At 40.2% G+C, this 20,776-nt stretch overlaps 1 protein-coding gene and 1 pseudogene across 1 annotated transcript; both read right to left on the bottom strand.

Moving 5' to 3' along the window:
* Positions 1-1,076: 1,076 nt before the first annotated feature.
* LOC121475727 lies at positions 1,077-2,405 on the bottom strand (annotated as a pseudogene).
* A 7,521-nt stretch (positions 2,406-9,926) lies between these two features.
* On the bottom strand, positions 9,927-10,642 carry LOC121475248 (40S ribosomal protein S2-like). The gene has a single exon (XM_041728380.1). It carries the CDS (start codon positions 10,559-10,561, stop codon positions 9,959-9,961), a length of 603 nt encoding a protein of 200 aa, XP_041584314.1. The 5' UTR covers positions 10,562-10,642; the 3' UTR covers positions 9,927-9,958.
* Between the last annotated feature and the right edge of the window lie 10,134 nt (positions 10,643-20,776).

The following is a 20,776-nucleotide window of genomic DNA, read 5'->3' as shown; positions in this document are numbered from 1 at the left end:
GAGAGACACAGAGGGAGGCAGAGACATAGGCAGAGGAAGAAGCAGAAAAAATATCAAATCCCATATTATTATGCCTGGAATCCCATGTATTCTGTAATGTATTTGATATTTTGTTCATAAAGAGAGATTCAAAAGTCAACCAATGAAAAGGTGACAAAAAAGATATTCCATCATTATGTCAATATTTGGGGTCTTTTTTATTATGTCTTTTTAAAAATTATTTTAGTATTTGATTAAATGTAAGATAGAAAACTGGAATTCTTTCATGCACACTATGAAAGGATTTGGTATTCATCTAACCAAAATAAAACACTTTGAGAACCACAGATTATCTATAAAAGTACTGAAATATTTTAATGAGAAAAACTATAAAAATTGATTAAAATTTTAAAATCATTCTAGATAATAAAATATATTCTAAAATTTCTGGTAAAAAGGGGATCCCTGGGTGGCTCAGCAGTTTAGCGCCGCCTTTGGCCCAGGGTGTGATCCTGGGGTCCCAGGATTGAGTCCCATGTCGGGCTCCCTGCATGGAGCCTGCTTCTCCCTCTGCCTGTGTCTCTGCGTCTCTCTCACTCTGTGTCTCATGAATAAATAAATAAAATATTTTTAAAAAAATTCTGGTAAAAATTTTTGGTCTTCTTTTGCAAGACATAAAAAAGACCTTTACTTTTAGAATGAACATGTTTTCCCTTTCCTAAAGTGTTTATTATTTAAGAAGCATGTTTATAAATGTCACTGAAATTATATTTTTAATAACGTGACAGATCTGCTCCCTCAAGTAGTTCTCTTATCTAGATAGTATCTATCACGCTGCAGTCAACTACAAAACCAAAAATAGTAAAATTCAAATTTAGAGAAACACTCTTCCTAAGGGGAGCCTATTTAAACTCTATAACATTTATAAAATTCTCACAGCCCCAAATACATTCTTCAAAAATATAGTTTCATCAGTTTCATGTAATGTGGACAAACCCATTCTCTACCATTTTGAGTAAATGATTGAACAGTCAATGCAGTTGGATTACTAAATAAATTGAAAGTCGAGTCAATATTTCTCATAAAAATAAATTAAATTATGGTACATCATGGTCTCTATTGTTAGTTTCAGATCTACTTGGCACATTTTAAAACCAGTCCTGAATCCTGCAATTCCAAGTCTTTGATTAAGCATGCTACCATAAGGTGTGTGTCCATGATTATGACCCAAGCCATAAAGTCTTGGGGGTTTTAGAAGAATAACGGGGCTCACAGTTTTTCCGGGGGTGTTAAACAAACATTCTGGAATACTGGGTTTAGCTGGAGTCAACGTGATGGGATTTGAATCATCAGTACCCTTTAAAGGAGGCATTGGAATTATGCGAGGACATTGGCTGTGACAGGCCCAGACAGGAAGGCAGATCTAATCCAATCACCCCTGAGAATCTGCACAGAGTAGACATTATCTTGTACAGCCTGTTGGTCACATGGTCAAGAAACATGTGTTCATTTGCATCTTGTCAAATTCTTCCCTATGCCCTAATCCAGCCAATGAGCCACAACCTAGGGACGAAACATGCTCCTTTTGAACTTCTAAAGCTCCACCCAAGGTAGACAGCTCTCTGATAAGCCCGTCCAACTGACCAATAGCACGGGTGGTGTTCGGTCTGGTGTAATGCTTGCACACTGTACACGCTCATGCGATCCACGGTGCCAGATGTCACCAGAGCTGTGGCCATGGCAGCAGCACTGTCTACAGCGAACTAGTTATTAGTTTCAATTAGCATATATGTAACACAAAGAGCAAATGCCCCAGCAAGATGAGTCACAATATATGGATGCATTCAGGGAAAGAAGACACTAAGTCCTAGAATAATTCCACAAGCTTCTACTAAGAACCCCAACATGCTCTTGAAGCCAACTCATCCTAGCGGCTTCGGAGCCACAAGAGAAACGTTTATTCCACATAAGCATCAAGAATTAGTTAAAAGAAAGAGGCATAGACGTACCAATGAATAATCTTCCCGTGTGCATCTCAGGCTGCTCTATAAAGCCTTCTTAAACACTAAAGAGAGCTCCCAGGAGAGGTAAAGAGAGCCTGGGCTGTGGAAACAAATACAGCCCAGGCTTCTAATCTTTCAAATCAGAGTAGACAGGGTTGGGTTTCCTCATCACTACCCAGTAACTTGCCAAACATGTCATTAAACTGAAAAGATCAGTGGTCAAGTAAGGACGGCAAGTAAAGCTATACTGTTGGTGGAACTGAGCCCCGTGAGCAGGACGTCAGGACTTATTGGGTTTACTGCACCAAAGAGCGAGACCTTCCAGGTCCTTTGGTCAGTCAGTGGCTACAAGTCTAAATTCCTATAATAACTTGCCAAAAAAAAAAATGATTGTGTTTATCTAAAGAGATGAATTGTTCACATGATAAAGAACAGCACAGCTCCTGCCAGAAGAGGCTCCGTGAGCTGGTTTTCCCTCAAGTGATTGTTCCAACCTTTAACGGTAAGCAGTATTTTTGTGGTATTTTGTTAAAAAGTGGATGGAATTAAGACCTAGAATAGATCAGATTTGGGAATCTCCTCTCCATTGTGCTAACGCAGGACACCCACTGTGGATCAAAGATGTGGAAAGGATATGTATTCACAGACTCAACAACTATGCTAAATCCTAAGTGAAAATCGCCTTTAATGTAGGAAATTGTAACACGTGCTATTATGATGAAGCTCAAGACAAAGAATGACATGATAGAAAAAAATTCTGTACATTTCCAGAAAGTAAATGTGTTAGGCAAATGGTAACATATGCAAAATACAGTGACTCAAGAAAGGTTATAGGCTATGTGATATTTGACAGCTTATGAGCAATTTTTTTCTATAACGTAGGATTTTCCTAAACTCACATGACCTTAAGATAAACATTTCCTTTTGTTTTTTAAATTTATTTGAGAGAGAGAGACAGAGATAGTGAGAGAGACCTCAAATGGGGAGGAGAGGGAGAAGCAGGATGCAGGACTCAATCCCAAGAGCATGGGATCATGACCTGACCTGAAGGCAGATGCTTCCCTGACTGAGCCACCCAGGTGCCCTAAGGCAAGTATTTTCAATTAAACTATTTAAAGGTCCATATTTGATAATGATGCAATGATTTAAATTAAAAATTATTTTTGGGGGCAGCCCGGGTGGCTCTGTGGTTTAGTGCCACCTTCGGCCCAGGGTGTGATCCTGGAGACCCAGGATCAAGTCCCACATCAGGCTCCCTGCATGGGGCCTGCTTCTCCCTCTGCCTTTGTCTCTGCCTCTCTCTCTCTCTCTCTCTCTGTGTGTGTGTGTGTGTCATGCACAAATAAATAAAATCTTTTAAAAAATAAATAAATAAAAAATAAAAAATATTTTTTGGGTCGCAAGGGGCCCTAGTCATTTCCCTTGAGGTCCATAACCTTGAGCCCTAACCGTTCTTCAGATGCATTCTTTTACTAAAAGCTCTTAATAAACTTCATCTTATTTCTAACTCAACGTCAGAGAATTAACATGTTAGTATCGGATGTGATTATTAATCCCAGTGTAATTAAAATGATATATATGGAACCACTTAATAGAACAAGGGGTGTAGATGGAGAAGAATCTAAGAACTAGATTCTCTACCTGAAAGTTCTCTACCTGAACAGAAAACCGTTTTTTTCTGATCTCTCTGCTAATTCAATCCATGGCCCCCAGAACGGAACTGTGGGTGCTCTATTTCATTCTGTCTTTAATGAACCTGAACTGAGCAATTGGAACAGATAGCCACTTATTCACAAATGCCGTCTAGTTCTAATTCTTGGCCAAATAAGCTCTCAGAAAGATGATTTAAAAAAGAATCTGAGCACCCATATATATGACAAAGGTATTTTGGCTTATGAGGAATGAACATAGCTTCTGTCCTGGCAAGATCTGTTTTCAAAAGATGAAAATCAGCATCATCCTTACAGGAAATAATTCCTTACCCCCTCTGTCTGAAGCACAGTCACAAATCATTTCAAAGTCCTCGCTCCCAGTGGCGATGCTCACAGTCTCCTGGGCTTTCTACTTTATTGGGATTTGAAAGAAAAAAAAAATAAATGAGATAATTTTGTTAAGAATAAAAACATGAGCCTCTTGGACTTGGGGAGGAGCAGATGACCGGAGCCCATCAGTATTTTCCATGTGGTTCCCGCTGGTACAGTGGTTCAAGAATGTTAAAAAACAAATCCCCCAAAACCAGGGATGAGAGATATTGGCTAATCAGAGCAGAAGGGTTATATCCAGACAGCACCTACACCACTCCACACCTGCTCAAGCCCTGCAGCTTAGTGCAGTAGGGTTTGGGGGAAGCTCCTGAAAACACCAATAGATCCATGTCCCCATGACATAGCGAGGACGGGTGAGGAGCACGAAGGAAAGCCCACGTGTCATGGACCCAAACAAATGTAGGTTCAGTTGTCCGCTCTGCCAGTGGTCAGCTCTATGACCTTGGGCAAGCGAGGTGCCCCTTTTAACTTCAGTCTTGCCATCTGAACAATGAGGCTAACAGCACCTACTTTGTAGGGTCCCGATTAGGGGTGGTGACCTGTGGAGGAGAAGTCAGACCCCCCGGATTCAAGTCTGGGCTCAGCTACACACCTGCTGCGCAGCCCGCCTGGGTGATGTGGGTTCTCGGAGCCTCAGCAGTTCTGCTGAAAACTGCAGATCATTCTATTGGTTCTATCTTCATCATTGTTCAATTTTCAAATCCAGGGAGAGATTCATGAACGGGAGAAAAAGACTTTTCAGTCTAATATTAAGTATGGCAGAGAAGTAGTCTTTAAAGGCCTTTTTACTTCCAAAGAACCCTCCAGACTCTTTAGAACAACAACAAAAAAATGCATGGAAAAAAAGCATGTATTTACATCATATTCTTTACTTTGAAAAGTTTTAATATTTGTTCGTGAAAAGGTCTAATTAACCTTAAAAAGTTTAATGCTTACTGAGATCAATTATCTTCACTTATATCAGCTAAATTAATATAAGTGAGATTAAAAGGGTATTTGTATAATATTTGTCTTGAAATCGCCCATTCTGTACTAAGTCATTTTGTTCCATCTAAAGAGAGATTTTTTCTTATGAATTTATTTTTTATTGGTGTTCAATTTGCCAACATATAGAATAACACCCAGTGCTCATCCTATCAAGTGCCGCCTAAAGAGAGAGATTTTAGTAAGGTAGTATTTTCCACCGAGAATGACTTTTTAAAATAATAATCTTGTCTGATTGTGAAGCCTCTTGGGTTTATCCTTTAGATTTCAAGCAAAGTAACCCGCCCGGGTTTCTATATTAACTGCAATACATGCCCCCAAAAAGCCCTTTATAATGAGGTATTATTCATAGATGCTTTTAAACAATCACTAAATCTGACTCCTTAAACAAGTATGTAAAGAGAAAACAGTCATTATGGTATTTCAGAGGAACCTCAGAAGGCATGTTAGGACAGGTGGGGTTTCTTGAACATAATACAAGTTCTTTGACATTGAACCAAGAGCTAAAAAATACTGCATTTAAAAAAAAAGAAAGCTATCTGAGATTATGATGCACTTGATTTACACCAGGAATGTTTTTTTTTATTTTTTTAAAGATTTTATTTATTCATTCATGAGAGACACAGAAAGAGAGGGAGAGGCAGAGACACAGGCAGAGGGAGAAGCAGGCTCCCCACAGGGAGTATGATGATTGAGGACCCCGGGATCACGACCTGAGCCAAAGGCAGATGCTCAACCACTGAGTCACCCAGGTGTCCCTATACCAGGAGTGTTTAAAATATTCATAAAGGAACGATGAGCTGCTCAGTAAGTATCTTTTTTCCCCTGGGGTGAGGAGAGCTCTCTGCAATACAAATTTGAGCTGAAGAAAACCAAATATTCAAAAAGCTACGGAGGTTAAACAAGTTTGGTTAATTCAGCTTTACAAGAAAATCCATGTCAGACGTGCTCAATTGCTTGTGTCACTCTTCGTTAACATGGCACAGGCTTTGCAACAGGTGGAGTCATCACTCCTGCTTCCGTTCACCCAAAATGTACTGAACACCTGTTAGCTCTCTGTTTCTAGGCCCCCACCCAGTTCCCGAAGGAAAGCAAGCATACAAAGTTACTCATCTCTGGAAGATCACATTCTAGAAGTGAGGGGAAATCAATGAACGTGTGCTTATGTTAGGTGGGGGTATCTGCTAGAGGGAAAACCAAGGAGTGGAGCAGACGGCGAAACCAGCGGTGGGAACAGGCGAGGTAGCAGCCCAAAACTAAATTAATTTTAACTTTAAAGCAGCATCTGAAGTTCGTAGCAACCAGAGCCAGTGTCTGAAGCATACAACCGTGTGTCCCAGAAGCTGATTACAGACTCCAAATTTGTCAGTGACTGGACACCCGGGAGACCTCAAAAAAACAAAAAACAAAAAACAACAACAAAACAACAACACAAAAACAATGACAATGCCCAAAACAGAAGTTGTTTGTTGAAAACATATTGAAAATCTAGATGCCACATTAGACATTTTATGTATATTATTTTTTTTGTTATGGCATTTTTGGGATTTATTTTAGGTTTTTCCATTTCAGAGATTAATAGATGAAATACGGCCACGTCTAACTTGCAACTCCCACCACCGAGAAGTGGAACTTATGTCGCTGCACCTTGAATCTGGTTTTTGTTAGGAGATGGTGGGAGAAGTAACATCGTGGGAGTCCCAAGGCCTGACTTCAACAGGACCTCAGTTTCTGCCTTTGTGCTCTTGGGACCTTGAGGGTGCCATGCAGTGAGGGAGCTTGCAGCAGAAGGCCACTCACAGGAAAGCTCCAGAAGATTCAGCTGTCCCAGGGGTGCCTGGGCTCAGGCAAGCAAGCAATTTCTGAGCAAATCTGAGTGAGACTGGCAGAAAAACCTCCCAGATAACCCACACAGTCCATAGATAGAGTAAGCCTTTGTTGTCGGAAGGCTCTAAGCTTTGCGGCAGTGTTTTATGCTGGATTAGAAAACTGTGGCCTAGGCAGAGAAAGCAAAGCTGACTGTGTTCAGAAGCTCAGAGCAAGAAGGTACAGAGGCAGGACTGCAGGTCTCGTCTGTCTGTCTAAAGCCACCCACCTTTGTATCACTGCATTTCCCATTTTCCTGCAAATCCATTTTTTTTATCATGAAAAAAATGTTAAGGTAATGCATACATGTCTACCATACTCAAAATTTCTATGATTCTGTGAATCTATGAGCACTTAGGTACGTACATCCCCTCCTGAGCCCCTTCCTCAAATAATCACACCATCCTGGCAATTTCCAGGAAAAAAAAAAAGGTCTTATGTCACTAAAAATTCCAGCTACACCTGGGATTTTAGAAGCTATCTAACTGAAGACAAATTCCTCTATTTCCAATATGTAAAAAAAAAAAGAAAGAAAGAAAGAAAGAAAAGAAAAGAAAGAAAAGAAGAAAAGAAAAGAAAAGAAAAGAAAAGAAAAGAAAAAATCAAAGAAAAAAAGCAAAGGAAAAAAGAGAAGAAAAGAAAAGAAAAAAAAAGAAAAGAAAAAAGAAAAGAAAAGAGAAAAAGAAAAGAAAAAAGAAAAAAGAAAAGAAATAAAATAAAAGAAAAGAAAAGAAAAGAAAGAAAAGAAAAGAAAAGAAAAGAAAAGAAAAGAAAAGAAAAGAAAAGAAAAGAAAAGAAAAGAAAAGAAAAGAAAAAAGACAGGGGAAATTATAATAGCTCACACCCAATATAGCTGTGAGGAGATGGACTAAGGGGTAGGAAATGCCTTAGTGCGTGCATAGGATGACATTCGGTGCAGTGGGGCACTGCATGGTCCTTGCATCTGTGTACATACGTATACAGTCTTAAGTGACTCATCCCAAGTAATACCCTCTGGTTACATGGCACCGAGATTAAAGACAGTCCCATATTCTTGGATGGTCCTTTCATTGAGGTCCAAGGTTTAGGTTTTCTCTCCTTGGATGCCTTGGAATTCTATGTCACCATGTAAGAAATCTCACTTTTCTGAGACTACCAGGCTGTGGGGAGGTCCAGTTAGTCACATGAAGGAGTCCCCTCAGTGCAGCCATCTCGATCCAGGTGACAGAGGTCCACCAGCTAGAGCTGCCAGGGCACACGGGGCCTAGAGACAGTGCCTACTTCCACCCACCAAGCCCCAAATCATTAACGATGTCACACTGTTCTTTTGTGACAGCTTATTGTGTTGAAATAGATAATCAGGACACACGCGCTTCTAATTCCAAGGCAAAAATCCTTAAAATTTCTGTCGCAGTTAATAACTTCATGGCTGCTTGGAACAGATCTGTCTCCATTTCCCACCTGCCCTCCCACGCCGACTGACACACACACCCTCCCCTACCTACAAATCGCAAGCCACACAAACACAGAAAATTGTATTAAGTTTCCCCCAAACTATGAATCTATAGTTAGAAGCATATTGTGAAGTGGAGGATAAAATATACTAAAAACGACGGCAAACACAAATTTGACTCTTAAACTCGGTCATGAAAAAAAAAAAAACTCGATCATGAAACTTACAACCACCATGAATCAAAAAGGAAAGTTAAGAGATTATATATCCCTTGTTACTGAAAGGGAAGAAACATTACTTACTATTCCAGGTATACAATGTTTTCCTGGAAACAAAGGAAAATTCTTTCGATGGTTCATTTTACCTGGACCACTTGATAATATATATATAAAAAAATGTCTGACATTAATAAGAACTCACAGTTTTTACATCAAAATCAAAAACCATATAAAAGTTCAATGTAAACTCATAAATACCATTAAAAAAACAGAAAGTATTAGACTTTTTGTTCCCCAAACTATATAGAAAGGAGTAGTTTCCTTAATATTAGGAAGGTGTTTATAAATAAATTAGAAAAAAAAGAGAAAAAAAAAGGAAAAAGAAAAAGAAAAAAAAGAAAAATTAATTAGAAATTTGGATAATGACATGAACAGGCAGTTTATAGGGGAAAAAATGAAATGGCTTTGAAATTTATGAAAATACAGTCTACTAGCTATTAGTGAATGCAACTTAAAATAAAAAAAAGAAGATTTGGTATTCTCAGATCTCTGATGAAGATAAAATAGATTTGATGGCACAGCGCATGCTGGCGGAGATAGAGGTACCATCCCTCTCACGCCACCGTGGATTATCGTCTCCACTGCTCGTTGGGGGGCATTTCTGCAAATTCTCCACCCCACATAACTGTTTGCATGTGTTTGCAAATATTTCCGAAAATATGGTCATTAAATCACAATAGATATTGTAGTCTAAACACGGAAAGTCTGTTAATGATTGGTAAAATATTGACCCTCAAATATTGAAATTTTACACAATGTTTAGATCTACACAATAGATCTAAGTATATACTCAAACACAGAGAACTCTAATATTTATTCTTAGGTGCATAAAGCAAAGTACAAGTCAGTATGCTTTTTACTTTTTCACTCAAAAAGGGGGAATGGGATGTGTATATATGCACATATGTGTGCAGACATGTGCATGGAATATTTTTGGAAAGATCCACAGAAACTAACAATAAACTGGGGACTACAACAGGGATATAAAATGGGCAACAGCCTCATTTTTATATAACTTTCTTTTTTTTTTTTTTTTTACTATATATTTAGACTTGCATTTTTTTATCATGTGCCATTACTTCTAAAATTAGCAGGGTGGAGAGAAGGTCAATGATTTCCCAAAGGCTTTCAAATGACCTGCAAGAAAATAACTAATATACAATGCAGGATTTTGGGTGCAGGTTATGTAGTTACATTCCAGAGAACCCCAGAGTCCCCCAAAGTTTACGTGGCACCGCTGCAGAGTCTGATGGGGGGGCGAGTGGTCGAAATTATACTTCTCACCCTCACTTCAAACAAAGCACCTGCTTTTACCTGTTTTTTTTTTTTTTTTAATGAACTTTAATTCACTTTTATTTTTCTTGTATAAAACTATGTGGTAGCCACAGCTGGAGCCGGGGTCCTCTGCACGGAGACTGTGGTGTGGGTCTTTACTAGATGGTCAGTGAATTCCTGATAGGGAGACTTGGTGAACACAGTCTCTTTCCAGAGATCAGGGGTGAGATAGCTGTAGGTCTTGGAGATTGCATCAAAAGTAGCCTTGGCAAAGTTCCCCAGGGTGGCAGTGCAGCCCCTGGCCGAAGTGTAGCAGTCGTCAATACCAGCCATCATCAGTAGCTTCTTGGGCACAGGGGCTGAGACAATGCCAGTACCTCTGGGGGCAGGGATGAGACGCACCAGCACAGAACCACAGCGACCAGTCACCTTGCATGGGACAGTGTGGGGCTTGCTGATCTTGTTCCCCCAGTAGCCTCGTCGCACGGAGACGATGGAAAGCTTGGCCAGGATGATGGCCAACGGATGGCGGTGGCTACCTCCTTGGAGCCCTTGACGCCCAGACCCACGTGTCCGTTGTAATCTCCGATGGCAACAAATGCCTCGAACCTGGTCCGCTGGCCGTGGACGAGGGAAAGGTGCCCTCACTCGCCCTGTGCTGACCAAGGAGCAGCTGGACAACCAGTTGGATGCATACATGTCGAAAACAAAAGGACACCTGGATGCCGAGTTGGATGCCTACATGGCACAAACAGATCCAGAAACCAATGATTGAAACCTGTCCACTCTACTGTGAGAGACTCTTATTCAAAAGCCACCACATCTGTAAATAACCTTGAGATAACAGATGGAGAAGAAACCTGATCGATGCTGGAAGGACCTATCACAATAGGCTATGGATTTATTTGCCACAAGTTTGTGCATTTAGTGTGTTCCTTCTACTTTTTTTGATACTGTGTTGTATGAAACCTTTCTTTCCTCTGGAAAAAAAAAAAGAAGAAGAAAGAAGAAAAAAAAACATTACAAGCACTGCACTTGCCAGTGCGCTGATTGAGAATCACTGAGAATTCCCCTTCATCTCCAGCCTGTAGCTCAATGCCATCTTGAACTTCTTTCACATGGAAAAAGAGCTTCTTGCTATCTCCTACTTCATAATTAATGAAGCCAAACTGGTCCCTCACACACTCCACTGTGGCTCTACGCAGGGGTGTGATGTTGTAGGCCATAGTCTGTGCATTCTGGCCCAGGACACACAACTGGAACTTGACACTCTCTCCTGTAGGCAGTCCCCTTTGTTGGGGATTACGTGGCAGCCACAGAAAATGCTTTGTTTGAACGGGGAAAATCTGTTAGACAAGTTTGAGAATTCTTGACATACGGGAATTCACTAACAACATATCCCCTAGCTGTCAACTAGGATACAGGAGACGGCTGGCTAGTTTGATTTTAGCCTACATCACTCCGTGATACTTGAAGGACTCTTAAAAACATATGCAGCTGCCACAAGCCATAAAGTCTCCTACTGACCTGTCTTGTTGGAGCGCGTTCGATTATGGGGCAGTATCTATAAAAAGCATTAGCAATTTATTTGCCAAATTTCCAAACAGGAGAAAGACTCCCAAACACAAAAATACGTGTTCTGTATTTAATTCTGTACGGTTTCCAGTTTAATGTAACAGAATCATTCCTCTCCAGCCTTGATAACTTTGTCACATTTCCTGAGGAACCAATTGTTGGAATCTAGGACTTCGTAGACGAGAACAGGACATTTTCCTTAATAAAACGTTTCCAGATGCCAAGTTTTGGCTTAGTTACTATTGGTCTTTGCTTGCCTTGCATTCCTTTTCTGACTGCACTAAACAGGTCTTCTTTCTTAGGTCATTTATGGGTATTATTTGAAATGCCTTGGTCCAGGATGCCTGGGTTGAACATTTGCCTTTGGCTCAGGTCATCATCCTGGGGGTCCTGGGATCGAGTCCCACATCGGGCTCCCCACAGGGAGCCTGCTTCTCCTGCCTGGGTCTCGGCCTCAGTGTTGCTCATGAATAAATAAATAAAATATTTTTTAAAAAATAAAATAAAATGCATTGACTCCAATATTTTATTGCTGAATGCACAATCTGCTTCTACATCAGAGCCCACGTCTGCTTCCTCAAGGAAAACGCCCTGTGAAGCAGAGGGCTGCTCCTGACACCACTTTCTTCCTAACTTTTGTCATTTGGACAGGAGGATTTTTTCCTGATGTTCCTGTTACAAACAGGTGAAATATCAGTCTTTCCCACAAGGCACAATTTCTATAAATTGTGCCCCCCTCTTATGTTTAACATCCTTTTTCAGCCACATTAGTCTACTGGATTCTACGCAGATGTCTAATAACTCTTAGGAACAGATCCTTATCTAGGGTCGATCTGCATTCCTGCGCTTAATTTTCATCAGTGTTACTCTTCCCTTGATCCCTTTCCACGGGTCAGCCCCCTGTGACTCTTTTTTTAAAAAAATTTTTTTATTTATGATAGTCACACAGAGAGAGAGAGAGAGGCAGAGACATAGGCAGAGGGAGAAGCAGGCTCCACGCACCGGGAGCCCGACATGGGATTCGATCCCGGGTCTCCAGGATTGCGCCCTGGGCCAAAGGCAGGCGCCAAACCACTGCACCACCCAGGGATCCCCCCCTGTGACTCTTTTTGGACTTTCCGTCCCCAAGGCTAAGTGATGGCTTCATTTGTTCTCAGCTCCAGTGAGATCCCAAATAAGACTTCTATCCACCTGGAAGGACAGGTCTCACATAGGATTTTCTTTTTTTTTTTTTTTTTCCACATAAGATGTTCAAACAAAATTCAGGTTTGGATATTCTGTGGGGTTACTAAACAGGTTTCAGTTACTGAATGTTATCCTATAGGTATAATCACAGAGACTTTCCATCAGCATCCGACTAGATGTGAATGGGAACTTAACATTGGTTATCAAAAGCTCATACCCCCCAGAAACCATATTTTCACCAAAAAATTAAATGGAAGTTTTCTCCACCATAATCTATTGTACACTTGATTTTTACAGTGAAAATCAACCTATTCCCTAACCTTCACTGATCTGACAGGTAGAGCAGGGCCAAGTAGTTTGTAGGAATGGATTCAACTTCAATGCCTCCCCATCACCTGGAACTGAGCCACTGGAAATATGCAAGCTGTCCTGCTTTGTTTTTTTTTTTGTTGTTTGTTTGTTTTGTTTTGTTTTGTTTTGTTTTAATAGGTAGAGGGCAGGGAGGGGAATCAGACCACCAGAGGTAACCAGTTCCCTCCTTGACTAATTCTGGGAGACGACTGAGCTGGATTAAAAAACACCGATCGCATGCCTCTCTTACAGCTCTGTTAATATAACTGCATATGCACATCCAAACAATAGAGTGAGGAATGGTGTAAAGCCGAAATGAAGGCCCGACGGAGAATCAATCTCTTGCAGAGTCAGAGCTGACATTTCAGCTTCCCTGAGGGAGAGTGTAGGGAAAGTGAGGGGCAGACGGTGGCAGGCTGTCTGCAAGAGGGAGGTGAACTGAAGAGCTGTCAGCTGGGTGGGGCGGTGGGAAGGAGGTAGGAAATATTCAGCTGTGCTTTCCTGCTTGAAACAAGCCAGCAAAATTACTAATTTTTTTTTCCATTTCAAAAGATAACTCCTCCCTAGAATACATCCTTGCTTACTTCTCTCTCAATGATGGATGTACAGTTTCGCATCTAATCTTCACGCTAATTTGCAACAACGTCACTCTGAAGCATCAAGGGGGTGGTTGATAAGAGGACGAATGGAAGACGGTTGTGAGTGAAGTTAAAAATAGAAATACAGGACATCCTTACAGAACATGCTCAAAACCTCAAAATCCATCACATCTCCCAGGAAGCCAGATTTCCCAATGTCTCTGCAATCCTGGAGGGACCCTTCTGGCATTCTGGGGAGTTGCCTCCCGAGAGGAACACGTTATCAAGATACCCACAGGGCCTCTTCAACTCTCAACTGTAATTTCCAGTCACCTCCATTCCTGTCTCAAAGCCAGCATCTCAAGCAGTACTCATGTACTATCTTTGAAGTCTAGGAGGAGTTTAAATACCCAAAAATAATGTCTTTATGAAAAAAATTTTAAAATAAACACCCGGGGAGGGGGGGGAACTTTGGTATCTTGCAAACTGCTGAATGCATTATAAATCCCGAGTTAGTAGTTGAATTCAGCATTTGCAACTCTTTTAATAAAAATGTTAATTTGAGGATATTTTTATTTAGAGATTTTGATAGAGCGAGCACACAGGAGTGGGGGAGGGGGAAGGCAGCAGGAGAGGGAGAAGCAGACTCCTCGCTGAGCAGGGAGCCCGATGTGGGGCTCGATCCCAGGATCCTGAGATCATGACCTGAGCCGAAGGCAGACAAGTGTCACCGATGGAGCCACTCAGGTGCCTTGGAATATTTTCAGATTTTCAGAAAACCTGGGGACAGAGTTTCCACATACTCCATACCCAGTGTGTCCTATTATTAAAATCTTACACGATGATTCATTTGTCACAACTATGAATCAGTATCGATCTACTATCTTAATCTTAAGTTCATGCTTTATTTAGATTTTCTAGTTGATACCCAAGGTCCTTCTTACTCTTTCATCGCTCCAGCCTGCCATCTGGGATGCCACGCATTTGCTGTCACGTCTCCCTAGGCTTTTGGAGGTGACAGTTTCTCAAACTTTGTTTCTGATGCCTGTGACAATTCTAAAGTATATGGGTCAGGTATTTTGTAGATTGCTCCTCAACTGAGATCCTTTAACTGTTTCCCCATGGTTCAGTTGGGGTTTCTGGTTTTGGGGAGGACAACCACAGAGGTAATGTGCCCTGTTCATCTGTTCAGGTTTATCCACCATAAACATATTTTCCTGCCTTTTCATATAGTACTTTTTGTAGAGAAGTCATTACCAGGCCACACTTCACAAGGGGGAGTTACATCCCTTCATCACCCAGAGACCGGAGGACTCATAAAAATTTTTGTGGTTCTTCCACAGGAGAAGCTTGTCTTCTCTCCCCCACTTGCTTATTCGATTCTTTCTATCAGCATGGGTGTAAGGATATTTATTTTATACTCTGGGTTATACTATCCAAGGTCAATCTATCGGGCACATCGTTCCATATTTGGCCATCAGGAGCTCTTTCAGGAATCATCTGAGTCCCCTTTATATAACCCCACGACTGTGGGCTTTGTTTTCTGAACTTCCTAGCTTTCTGGAAAAATCAGATTTTCCAAGCTCCTGTAACATGTTCCTTGTCTGAGTCCTAGTGAGCTCACTAGTGGAGGCACATCTCTCTCTGTATGTGTTTCTCCATGTACCTGACCAGATCTACAGTGAGCTAAAGAGGAGCTCATCATGCACAGACTGTTCTACACTTCTCCCTCCAGCAATGAGAAACTTGGCTCCCACAGACCACCAGCCTTTCAAAATTATTTGGTTGGGGACGCCTGGGTGGTTCAGTCAGTTGAGTGTCTGGTCAGGATCCTGGGGTCCAGGGATGCAGACCGATGTCGGGCTCCCTGCTCAGTGGGGTGTCTGCTTCTCTCTGCCCTTCCCCACACTGATGCTCTCACTCCCACTCACTCTTTCAAATAAAACCTTTAAAATATTATTTGCTTATCAGATTCTGTAGCTTTCAAAGTCTACCAGTGGAGCCTGGATTGATACACACGCACTTTAAAAGACTTCCGAGATCATTAGGTCCATCCTCCCTCCTACACAGGTGGGGATTGAGGCTTACATGACTTATCAAAGGTCATAAAAACTATGGATGTATTTACAACAAAAGCCAGCTGTCTTCTCATTAAAATTATTGAGCATCTTAGGCTTTAGAATGATTCAGCCAAATATTTGTATTACAGATGAAGAAACTTTACACCCACAGAGTTTAATGTTTTACAACTTGTTAATGACAGAATAAAGGACTTGTAAAACAGGGAATAATGTGAATAATGTAAAACAAGAAATAATGACAAGCAAATCCCATACTTACCTGAAAAAAAATAAAAATTTTAGTGATCAAAATGCCATCTTTGGCTAACCTATGAGTTCATATCACCCTATTTTAGAGACAGATACTTAAAGTAAATGTAAAATTATAGCTAAAATATTTTGAAGTAGATAATGATCCGTGGCTCAGCACTGAAGGAAAGTGAATCCATTTAGGTAATTACAGAATTACTCACTGAGATACAACGGTTAGCTTAAATTCTTCTTGTTTCTACATAGCTGGAAACAATGTCATTCCAATGGTTTTGACCCACCTCGCCATCAGTTATAAAGGAAATAAATGTTGATATAGGTCTGCCAAAGTGATGGGATCAAAGATTTACTATTATTTGCTTTACATAAGAGTTAATATTTATGGAAAATATTAATTTCATTACAAGTAAGCAATTTCTTGGTTACTAGCATAAGTCATATTAGAAAGTACAAAATGGAATTTTTCTAAGAACTAATTTTTATGGCCTTTCTCATAGTAAAATTTTCAGAGGACATTTGCAAAGTTAAATAAGTGAGTAATAGAAACTAAAACTTAACGTTTATTTAGCTCACGTATCAGGCACTATTCTAAAGATTTATATATGTATTAGCTTATTTAATATTCAATGAAAATCATTTTCCTTATTTTTGAGGAACCTTTAGCACAAAACAAAACAAACCCATGAGGTAAGGTGTGTGTATTCTAGTTTTTATTGAATTTCAACTTTTCTTTTAAAATGAAATTTTACGGGCCTTGAGGTCAGAGATCAGTTTGTCCAGGGGTTCTCCATGCTACCTCTGTATTAGAAAGACCTACAGACCTAAAATAGGTCACCACCATGGGACCTCCTGGAGATGTGGTTCTCAATTTTATGCAGAGTCACATGGATGTTTTTCTAAAAGCATTAATCACTGGGGCCAAGTTTCCACATACTCCATACCCAGTGTGTCCTTTTATTAAAATCTTACACGATGGTTCATTTGTCACTCCGGGTTTCTGATTTAGTAGTTCTGGAGTAGATTCTGATTATCTGTGTTTCGAAGAAGTGCCCAGGTGATGTCAGTGGTCTGGACACCACACTTGAAACCACAGATTCAGAGTACTGGATTAGAGTCTCTAGAATTCGTAGAATTGGAGCCTAAGCCAAATCTGTTGGTTTTTTAAAAAACATTTTATTTATTTATTTATGAGAGGTGGGGGGGGGGTGCAGAGGGAGAAGCAGGCTCCATGCAGGGAGCCCGATGATATAGGACTTGATCCTAGGACTCCAGGATGATGCCCTGGGCTGAAGGCAGGTGCTAAACCGCTGAGCCACCCGGGAATCCCCACAACGGTTGATTTTTAATTGAACTTTGCAACCCTACAAAATTTATGGAGATTTAACCCCATGTACTATTTAACCAGTGTCAACAGTTATGTACCATCTTGTTTTATAGATTACAAACTTTCATTTTTTTTTTGAGGGGGGTGTTCCTTTTCTCCTATTTCCTTCATTTTTCTTTTCCTTAGGTTTTCTTCCCCTCCCCCTGCCTTCTTTCTGGAGACTATTTGAAAGCAAACCCCAGATGTGATTTCCTTCATAAAAAATTTAGGGCAGCCCAGGTGGCTCAGCGGTTTAGTGCTACCTTCAGCCCAGGGCATTATCTTGGAGTCCTGCGATCGATTCCCACCTCGGGCTCCCTGCAGGGAGACTGCTTCTCCCTCTGCCTGTGTCTCTGCCTCTTTCTCTCTCTCTCTCTCTCTCTCTCTCTCTCTCTCTGTGCCTCTCATGAATAAATAAGTAAAATCTTTAAAAAAAATAAAAAGAATTTACATACATTTCTAAGATTTTTTTTTCTTAAAAAACCACTCTGCCATTATTAACAAGTGCCTCTAAAACACATGCTGCCCACATTTCAATACATAGCCAGGACCAGGAACCTCTAATACTAGTCTCACTCCCTTATTTTACATAATTCAGGAAAAACCGAAAGAGGCAAAATGACTTAAGGCCATTTAGAATATAGGTTGGAGGTCTGGAATTAGAGGTCTCAACCCCTAATCCTCAATCTTTTAAACTACATTTTCCCATAGAAAATTTTAAAAACAACACTTGTACAGGAAGGAAAACTTAAACCGTGTAATAGGATTGAAGCAGTAATGGTAAGAAGAAAGGTTATTGGGTTATGTTTGGATTGTGTGACAACATATTTTAATAGATCAACAAATGATGGTCTCTACAGATGTGCTTATTTACTGATATCGGTATCTACGGTGTCCTGGAAAGTTGACTTAGGTCAGAACACATGCGTTCATCTCTAGCTCACCAAATACTCGCCAGTCCTAAGTCCTAGGCTAAATTACCCAAGTTTCAGTTTCCTGAAAGTGGGCAATGTAAATAAGAAGCAGCTAAAAAAACACCTGTAATGATCAAAACAACTGCAGTGATCTTTATAAAAACAATGCTAACACATTAAATTGACAAATGACAAAATACTTATTTGATCATGACTTTCTTTTAGGGACTACAAATGACTGTGACTATGTCCATTTAAAAATGTATATGGGGATCCCTGGGTGGCTCAATGGTTTAGCGCCTGCCTTCGGAGAGCATGATCCTGGAGTCCCGAGATCGAGTCCCACATGGAGCTCCCTGCTTCTGTCTCTGCCTGTGTCTCTACCTCTCTTTCGCTCTATATCTCTCATGAATAAATAATTAAAAAATAAAACTTAAAAAATGTATATGTATGGTTTTAATGGGCAAAGTATTATGGTTCTAACTGTGAAATGTTCTGTTTAAGGACTTGTTATATCGGACTTAAGCTATTCCATTAAATATATCAGTTACTAAGACCTGAATCTGATCTTCCAACAACTATTCAATTTCTATTATTTTAGGTTCTCATTTATAGATCATTAAATTATGTATGAAAATCAGATCATCTCCTTTCTAGTTTACTGACAGGTACTGATTATAAAATTTCACATTAAAAATTTAAAGAGCTTATATTAATGGTTCCTCAATGATGAATAAATTAAGAAATTAAGATTGAACCCTTTAAACTTGCCAGAGTTGAATATTTTTATACGTTTTAAATATACAGTCTGAGTTTTCTCTAGCTTGTATAATTTAGGATAGGGGAAACTTTCAGTTTAAAATTATCCAATGAAAAAAAGAAAAATAAAAAAAAAATAAAATTATCCAATGAAATCCACCTTCCTTGGATTATCGAATACTGTTAAGTACAGGCAGGAGTGAATGTGTGCCAGCACACATATGAAGGAAACCATCTTCTCTTGGGTTTTCCTTCCAGTTCAAACTTAGGTTCATCATCCCATTATGTATCCAAAAGCTCTCCAAAGCACTGCAGCATACACAGTGTAATTATAATCTTAGAGAAATGTCTGAATTTGATCTGAATTCAATTAGAGGGACCTCATATGTCTGCCTGCTGCAATTAATCTCATGAATGCTACATAGATAAGCATGGTGATGCAATCTAACATAAAATATTAAAAATAAATTTCAGTATCATTTGGATTCAGAAGTGTAAAACAAAAAACCAAAACCAAAACAAAACAAAAAATCGAAGGACATGTGTATCAATGTCTTTGGTACTTAGTGCAATTGATTTATTGCTTTCCAGGAAAGCTCCTTGCTTTCTCAGGTGAACTATGTTGCAGCAACCGTAGAATTAAAAGCAGCACTGAGAGCTCCCCTGTCATTCCTACACTTTGAAAACCCTTCCCCTCTGCCTTACTAACCCAGCAGAGGAAAGAAAGATGCCAGCCTAGGTTATTCTAAGGAAATCCAGCAAAGGATGGCCTTTGGCTGTTGGAAGCATGTTATCTCTACAAACTAAATTTCTTCCCCTTTTGTTGATATTCACATGGGCCAAAATACAACTGGATGGGTTTTCATCAAAGGTTGACGTTTTCAGAGTTTGATCTAAGATATGGTTTATGTGGTGTCTCTAAGATTTACAGGAAGGTGGCTTCAGATGGGGGCGGTCATCCCTCAGAGTTGCTAAAATTGAAGTCGAGTCAGAGACAGGCAGGGTTGCCAGAAGAGCCACACCAGAAATATTGGGAAGACACAGGCAGAGGAGACACACTTGGGACCCATATGTTAGCAGCCGTTCAAAACCACAAGGGCTGGGCAGCCCGGGTGGCTCTGTGGTTTAGCACCACCTTCAGCCCAGGGTGTGATCCTGGAGGCCCCGGGATCGAGTCCCATGTCGAGCTCCCTATAGGGAGCCAGCTTCTCCCTCTGCCTGGGTCTCTGCTCTCTCTCTCTCTCTCTATGAATATTAATAATATTTATATTTATTCGTTTATAGAAATATAAATATATATGAATAAATGAATTTATGAATAAATAACATTTTATTATGAATGAATAAATAAATTAATTAATTTTAAAAAAACCATAAGAGCATACACTTTGATTTACAGTCTCAGATTCTAGGAAAGATGCTTCTTATTTGGGCTGTTCTGTATGAGGAAGAGATGAGAATCATCAGGAATTTATTTGTCTAATGACGGTTAAGTTGAAGCTGAAAACAGCAGTAACGTCTCCCATCATAGTCTACGAAAACCTTCATAAGACCAATTCTGACCAGGAGCCTCCCCGCCGCCACCCCCCCCACGCCCCCCCCCCGGAACCTCACCTGGAGTTGTATCAGACACTGAGGTGGATCAGTTTCCCCATGAAAAAGAAAAATTAAAAAAAAAAAATTAAAAAAAAAGAAAAAGGAAAATTGCTCTTCTATAACTGACTCCACACAGAGGCATTCTGGCTCTGACAATAGATCACACGGTGTGCATGTCCTTGGAACAGGAATGTGCCAGTATTGGGGAATTAAGTTAAACCCATTTAAGAATATTCTATACTCTGACCCCACACACATCAATT

This window comes from Vulpes lagopus, chromosome 14 (genome assembly GCF_018345385.1).
Source record: "Vulpes lagopus strain Blue_001 chromosome 14, ASM1834538v1, whole genome shotgun sequence".
NCBI lineage: Eukaryota > Metazoa > Chordata > Mammalia > Carnivora > Canidae > Vulpes > Vulpes lagopus.
Note: the sequence above shows the minus strand (reverse complement) of the source record. Positions and strands in the feature narration are given on the sequence as shown.